This window comes from Mobula birostris, chromosome 10, assembly GCF_030028105.1.
Source record: "Mobula birostris isolate sMobBir1 chromosome 10, sMobBir1.hap1, whole genome shotgun sequence".
In the NCBI taxonomy this organism is placed as follows: domain Eukaryota; kingdom Metazoa; phylum Chordata; class Chondrichthyes; order Myliobatiformes; family Myliobatidae; genus Mobula; species Mobula birostris.
Genome location: NC_092379.1, coordinates 6,848,981 through 6,857,091, shown reverse-complemented (window position 1 = coordinate 6,857,091; position 8,111 = coordinate 6,848,981). Strand labels below are relative to the sequence as shown.

General features: G+C 60.7%; 1 protein-coding gene across 1 annotated transcript in view; it reads left to right on the top strand.

The window, feature by feature from the left end:
- Window positions 1-430: 430 nt before the first annotated feature.
- Window positions 431-8,111, top strand: part of rab4b (RAB4B, member RAS oncogene family) — an 86,616-nt gene continuing 78,935 nt past the window's right edge. The window contains exon 1 of the mRNA XM_072269861.1: window positions 431-547. Within this exon, the coding sequence (XP_072125962.1) occupies window positions 532-547 (16 nt within the window). The 5' untranslated portion in view covers window positions 431-531. The remainder of the gene's footprint in view (window positions 548-8,111) is intronic.

The window sequence follows — 8,111 nt, the reverse complement described above, 5'->3', positions numbered from 1 at the left end:
GTTTTATCTTTGTTTTTGCAAAGTTTGTTTCCTTTTATACATTTTTTCTGTCTTGTGGTGTGTGGTGTTTTATTGATTCTATTGTATTCCTCGTGTCTACTGTGAATGCCCACAAGAAGACGAATCTCGGGGTTGTATATGGTAACATATATGCACTTTTATAATAAATCTTCTCTGAACTTTGGATGACCGCAACCCAACTCCCCTGTGAGGACAATTTGGATGAAGAGTACGCATGCGTGGTTATGTTCCGCCCGAAGTTGCCAAGGCGCCGCGGACGTTCCGCATGTGACGTCACCACGCAGGCCACTCGAGAGTGCCCCTCATGGTGGGAGGACTCTTCGCCTTGGGGGGGGGGAATGTCTGCGTGTTGCGTCATGACGCCGGACGCCGGCCGGCGGGAGGGGAGGGGAGGGGAGGGGGGGCAGGGAGAGGCAGGACGCGGCTTCCGCCATATTGTATGAGCGGCCCTGAGGCAGGCCGGCTCTGAGCCCGGGACAGCAGCGCAGCGGCACTCCGGCCCTCGGCATCATGTCAGAGACGTACGGTGAGTGACGCCGCTGCCTGTCGGCCTGTCAGCCCACTCAGGGTCGGGGGTAATAGCCTGGTGCGGGGTGGGTGTGGAAAGATCCCGCCCCCTAGTCCCCAGTCAAACCTCCCCTTTCCCCCCATCTACCCCGGCGTCCCTCCCCAACCTCTCAACTCCCGATCAGACTCACCCCTTCCCCCATCAAACCCTCCCCCATCCCCCATCAAACCCTCCCTCTTCCCCCATCAAACCGTCCCCCTTCCCCCATCAAACCCTCCCCCATCACCCCATCAAACCGTCCCCTCTTCCCCCATCAAACCCTCCCCATCACCCCATCAAACCGTCCCCTCTTCCCCATCAAACCGTCCCCTCTTCCCCATCAAACCGTCCCCTCTTCCCCCATCAAACCGTCCCCTCTTCCCCCATCAAACCCTCCCCATCACCCCATCAAACCGTCCCCTCTTCCCCCCATCAAACCGTCCCCTCTTCCCCCATCAAACCCTCCCCATCACCCCATCAAACCGTCCCCTCTTCCCCCATCAAACCGTCCCCTCTTCCCCCATCAAACCGTCCCCCTTCCCCCCATCAAACCCTCCCCCTTCCCCCATCAAACCGTCCCCCTTCCCCCCATCAAACCGTCCCCCTTCCCCCCATCAAAACCCTCCCCCCTTCCCCCATCAAACCGTCCCCCTTCCCCCCATCAAACCCTCCCCCATCCCCCATCAAACCCTCCCTCTTCCCCCATCAAACCGTCCCCTCTTCCCCCCATCAAACCGTCCCCCTTCCCCCATCAAACCGTCCCCCTTCCCCCCATCAAACCGTCCCCTCTTCCCCATCAAACCCTCCCATCACCCATCAAACCGTCCCCTCTTCCCCCATCAAACCGTCCCCTCTTCCCCCATCAAACCGTCCCCTTCCCCCCCATCAAACCGTCCCCTCTTCCCCCATCAAACCGTCCCCTCTTCCCCATCAAACCGTCCCCCTTCCCCCCATCAAACCGTCCCCCTTCCCCCCATCAAACCGTCCCTCTTCCCCCATCAAACCCTCCCCATCACCCCATCAAACCGTCCCCTCTTCCCCATCAAACCGTCCCCTCTTCCCCCATCAACCGTCCCCTTCCCCCCCATCAAACCGTCCCCTCTTCCCCCATCAAACCCTCCCCATCACCCCATCAAACCGTCCCCTCTTTCCCCATCAAACCGTCCCCTCTTCCCCCATCAAACCGTCCCCCTTCCCCCCATCAAACCGTCCCCTTCCCCCCCATCAAACCCTCCCCATCCCCATCAAACCCTCCCTCTTCCCCCATCAAACCGTCCCCTCTTCCCCCATCAAACCGTCCCCCTTCCCCCATCAAACCGTCCCCCTTCCCCCCATCAAACCCTCCCCTCTTCCCCCATCAAACCCTCCCCATCACCCCATCAAACCGTCCCCTCTTCCCCCCATCAAACCGTCCCCTCTTCCCCCATCAAACCCTCCCCATCACCCCATCAAACCGTCCCCTCTTCCCCCATCAAACCGTCCCCTCTTCCCCCATCAAACCGTCCCCCTTCCCCCCATCAAACCCTCCCCCCTTCCCCCATCAAACCGTCCCCCTTCCCCCCATCAAACCGTCCCCCTTCCCCCCATCAAACCCTCCCCCCTTCCCCCATCAAACCGTCCCCCTTCCCCCCATCAAACCCTCCCCCATCCCCCATCAAACCCTCCCTCTTCCCCCATCAAACCGTCCCCTCTTCCCCCCATCAAACCGTCCCCCTTCCCCCCATCAAACCGTCCCCCTTCCCCCCATCAAACCGTCCCCTCTTCCCCCATCAAACCCTCCCCATCACCCCATCAAACCGTCCCCTCTTCCCCCATCAAACCGTCCCCTCTTCCCCCATCAAACCGTCCCCTTCCCCCCCATCAAACCGTCCCCTCTTCCCCCATCAAACCGTCCCCCTCTTCCCCATCAAACCGTCCCCCTTCCCCCCATCAAACCGTCCCCCTTCCCCCATCAAACCGTCCCCTCTTCCCCATCAAACCCTCCCCATCACCCCATCAAACCGTCCCCTCTTCCCCCATCAAACCGTCCCCTCTTCCCCATCAAACCGTCCCCTTCCCCCCATCAAACCGTCCCCTCTTCCCCCATCAAACCCTCCCCATCACCCCATCAAACCGTCCCCTCTTCCCCATCAAACCGTCCCCTCTTCCCCCATCAAACCGTCCCCCTTCCCCCCATCAAACCCTCCCTCTTCCCCATCAAACCGTCCCCCCTTCCCCCCATCAAACCGTCCCCCTTCCCCCATCAAACCCTCCCCATCACCCCATCAAACCGTCCCCTTCCCCCCCATCAAACCGTCCCCTCTTCCCCCATCAAACCTCCCCATCACCCCATCAAACCGTCCCCTCTTCCCCCATCAAACCGTCCCCTCTTCCCCCATCAAACCGTCCCCCTTCCCCCCATCAAACCCTCCCTCTTCCCCCATCAAACCGTCCCCCTTCCCCCCATCAAACCCTCCCCCATCCCCCATCAAACCCTCCCTCTTCCCCCATCAAACCGTCCCCTCTTCCCCCCATCAAACCGTCCCCCTTCCCCCCATCAAACCGTCCCCTCTTCCCCCATCAAACCCTCCCCATCACCCCATCAAACCGTCCCCTCTTCCCCCATCAAACCGTCCCTCTTCCCCCATCAAACCGTCCCCTTCCCCCCCATCAAACCGTCCCCTCTCCCCCATCAACCCTCCCCATCACCCCATCAAACCGTCCCCTCTTCCCCCATCAAACCGTCCCCTCTTCCCCCATCAAACCGTCCCCTTCCCCCCCATCAAACCGTCCCCTCTTCCCCCATCAAACCCTCCCATCACCCCATCAAACCGTCCCCTCTTCCCCATCAAACCGTCCCCTCTTCCCCATCAAACCGTCCCCTTCCCCCCATCAAACCCTCCCTCTTCCCCCATCAAACCGTCCCCCTTCCCCCCATCAAACCGTCCCCCTTCCCCCATCAAACCCTCCCCATCACCCCATCAAACCGTCCCCTTCCCCCCCATCAAACCGTCCCCTCTTCCCCCATCAAACCCTCCCCATCACCCCATCAAACCGTCCCTCTTCCCCCATCAAACCGTCCCCTCTTCCCCCATCAAACCGTCCCCCTTCCCCCCATCAAACCCTCCCTCTTCCCCCATCAAACCCTCCCTCCTTCCCCCATCAAACCGTCCCCTCTTCCCCCATCAAACCGTCCCCTCTTCCCCCCCATCAAACCGTCCCTCTTCCCCCCCATCAAACCGTCCCCCTTCCCCCATCAAACCGTCCCCCTTCCCCCCATCAAACCGTCCCCATCACCCATCAAACCCTCCCTCTTCCCCCATCAAACCCTCCCCCATCCCCCATCAAACCCTCCCTCTTCCCCCATCAAACCCTCCCCATCACCCCATCAAACCGTCCCCCTTCCCCCCATCAAACCCTCCCCCATCCCCCATCAAACCCTCCCTCTTCCCCCATCAAACCGTCCCCTCTTCCCCCATCAAACCGTCCCCCTTCCCCCCATCAAACCGTCCCCTCTTCCCCCATCAAACCCTCCCCATCACCCCATCAAACCGTCCCTCTTCCCCCATCAAACCGTCCCTCTTCCCCCATCAAACCGTCCCCTTCCCCCCCATCAAACCGTCCCCTCTTCCCCCATCAAACCCTCCCCATCACCCATCAAACCGTCCCCTCTTCCCCCATCAAACCGTCCCCTCTTCCCCCATCAAACCGTCCCCTTCCCCCCATCAAACCGTCCCCTCTTCCCCCATCAAACCCTCCCCATCACCCCATCAAACCGTCCCCTCTTCCCCATCAAACCGTCCCCCTTCCCCCATCAAACCCTCCCCATCACCCATCAAACCGTCCCCTCTTCCCCATCAAACCCTCCCCATCACCCCATCAAACCGTCCCCTCTTCCCCCATCAAACCCTCCCCCATCCCCCATCAAACCGTCCCCCTTCCCCCCCATCAACCGTCCCCTCTTCCCCCATCAAACCCTCCCCATCACCCCATCAAACCGTCCCCTCTTCCCCCATCAAACCGTCCCCTCTTCCCCCATCAAACCGTCCCCCTTCCCCCCATCAAACCCTCCCTCTTCCCCCATCAAACCCTCCCTCCTTCCCCCATCAAACCGTCCCCTCTTCCCCCATCAAACCGTCCCCTCTTCCCCCCCATCAAACCGTCCCCTCTTCCCCCCCATCAAACCGTCCCCCTTCCCCCCATCAAACCGTCCCCCTTCCCCCCATCAAACCGTCCCCATCACCCATCAAACCCTCCCTCTTCCCCCATCAAACCCTCCCCCATCCCCATCAAACCCTCCCTCTTCCCCCATCAAACCCTCCCCATCACCCCATCAAACCGTCCCCTCTTTCCCATCAAACCGTCCCCTCTTCCCCCATCAAACCGTCCCCCTTCCCCCCATCAAACCGTCCCCTTCCCCCCATCAAACCCTCCCTCTTCCCCCATCAACCCTCCCTCCTTCCCCCATCAAACCGTCCCCTCTTCCCCCATCAAACCGTCCCCTCTTCCCCCCCATCAAACCGTCCCCTCTTCCCCCCATCAAACCGTCCCCCTTCCCCCCATCAAACCGTCCCCCTTCCCCCCATCAAACCGTCCCCATCACCCATCAAACCCTCCCTCTTCCCCATCAAACCCTCCCCATCACCCCATCAAACCGTCCCCATCACCCATCAAACCCTCCCTCTTCCCCCATCAAACCCTCCCCCATCCCCCATCAAACCCTCCCTCTTCCCCCATCAAACCCTCCCCATCACCCCATCAAACCGTCACCCCTTCCCCCATCAAACCCTCCCCCATCCCCCATCAAACCCTCCCTCTTCCCCCATCAAACCGTCCCCTCTTCCCCCCATCAAACCGTCCCCTCTTCCCCCATCAAACCCTCCCCATCACCCCATCAAACCGTCCCCTCTTCCCCCATCAAACCGTCCCCTCTTCCCCCATCAAACCGTCCCCTTCCCCCCCCATCAAACCCTCCCTCTTCCCCCATCAAACCCTCCCTCCTTCCCCCATCAAACCGTCCCCTCTTCCCCCATCAAACCGTCCCCTCTTCCCCCCCATCAAACCGTCCCCTCTTCCCCCCATCAAACCGTCCCCCTTCCCCCCATCAAACCGTCCCCATCACCCATCAAACCCTCCCTCTTCCCCATCAAACCCTCCCCATCACCCCATCAAACCGTCCCCATCACCCATCAAACCCTCCCTCTTCCCCCATCAAACCCTCCCCCATCCCCCATCAAACCCTCCCTCTTCCCCATCAAACCCTCCCCATCACCCCATCAAACTGTCCCCTCTTTCCCCATCAAACCGTCCCCCTTCCCCCCATCAACCGTCCCCCTTCCCCCATCAAACCCTCCCCATCACCCCATCAAACCGTCCCCTCTTCCCCATCAAACCGTCCCCTCTTCCCCCCATCAAACCGTCCCCTTCCCCCCCATCAAACCCTCCCTCTTCCCCCATCAAACCCTCCCTCCTTCCCCCATCAAACCGTCCCCTCTTCCCCCATCAAACCGTCCCCTCTTCCCCCCCATCAACCGTCCCCTCTTCCCCCCATCAAACCGTCCCCCTTCCCCCCATCAAACCGTCCCCATCACCCATCAAACCCTCCCTCTTCCCCCATCAAACCCTCCCCATCACCCCATCAAACCGTCCCCATCACCCATCAAACCCTCCCTCTTCCCCCATCAAACCCTCCCCCATCCCCCATCAAACCCTCCCTCTTCCCCCATCAAACCCTCCCCATCACCCCATCAAACCGTCACCCCTTCCCCCATCAAACCTCCCCCCATCAAACCCTCCCCCATCCCCCATCAAACCCTCCCTCTTCCCCCATCAAACCGTCCCCTCTTCCCCCCATCAAACCGTCCCCTCTTCCCCCATCAAACCCTCCCCATCACCCCATCAAACCGTCCCCTCTTCCCCATCAAACCGTCCCCTCTTCCCCCCATCAAACCGTCCCCTTCCCCCCCATCAAACCCTCCCTCTTCCCCCATCAAACCCTCCCTCCTTCCCCATCAAACCGTCCCCTCTTCCCCCATCAAACCGTCCCCTCTTCCCCCCCATCAAACCGTCCCCTCTTCCCCCCATCAAACCGTCCCCCTTCCCCCATCAAACCGTCCCCATCACCCATCAAACCCTCCCTCTTCCCCCATCAAACCCTCCCCATCACCCCATCAAACCGTCCCCATCACCCATCAAACCCTCCCTCTTCCCCATCAAACCCTCCCCCATCCCCCATCAAACCCTCCCTCTTCCCCCATCAAACCCTCCCCATCACCCCATCAAACTGTCCCCTCTTTCCCCATCAAACCGTCCCCCTTCCCCCCATCAAACCATCCCCCTTCCCCCATCAAACCGTCCCCCTTCCCCCATCAAACCCTCCCCCCTTCCCCCATCAAACCGTCCCCCTTCCCCCCATCAAACCGTCCCCCTTCCCCCCATCAAACCGTCCCCCTTCCCCCCATCAAACCCTCCCCCCTTCCCCCATCAAACCCTCCCCCCTTCCCCCATCAAACCGTCCCCCTTCCCCCCATCAAACCGTCCCCCTTCCCCCCATCAAACCGTCCCCCTTCCCCCCCATCAAACCGTCCCCTCTTCCCCCATCAAACCCTCCCCCATCCCCCCATCAAACCGTCCCCTCTTCCCCCATCACCCCATCAAACCGTCCCCCTTCCCCCCATCAAACCGTCCCCTCTTCCCCATCAAACCCTCCCCATCCCCCATCAAACCCTCCCCCATCCCCCCATCAAACCCTCCCCCATCCCCCATCAAACCCTCCCCATCACCCCATCAAACCCTCCCGTGACTCCCCAACCTCTCAACTCCCGATCAGACCCACCCCCTTCCTCAAACTCTCCCCCCATCGCTCCATCAACCCCGGCGTCCCTCCTCAACCTCTCAACTCTCTATCAGACCCACCCACTTCCTCAAACCTCCCTTCCCCCATCAAACCCTTCCGTTACTCCTCAACCTCTCAACTCTCTATCAGACCCACCCCCCTCCTCAAACCTCCCCTTTCCCCGTCAAACCCTCACCTTTCCCCGTCAAACCCTCACCTTTCCCCCGTCAAACCCTCACCTTTCCCCCGTCAAACCCTCACCTTTCCTCGTCAAACCCTCACCTTTCCCCCGTCAAACCCTCCTCTTTCCCCTGACAAACCCTCCCCTTTCCCTGTCAAACCCTCCCCTTTCCCCGTCAAACCCTCCCCTTTCCCCGTCAAACCCTCCCCTTCCCCCGTCAAACCCTCCCCTTGTCTCCAGTTAAACCATCCGTTCCCCATCAAACCCACCCGACCCCCCCCAACCCCTCAACTCCCTGTCAGACCTACCCCTCCTTCCTCAACACCCCCTTCAAACCCACCCCTCCTCCTTCAAACCATCAAATCAACCACCTCCTCAAATCTTCTAGTTCCCACTCAAGCCTCCCCTTTCCCCATCCATCAAATCCATTCCTCCCTTCTCAAACCTCCCCTAGTCCCCACTCAAATCTTCCCTCTCCTCCCAACTTCTCAACACCTCTTGGTCATACACCCCCTCCCCTTCTCCCATCAAAACCACCCTCCTTCCTC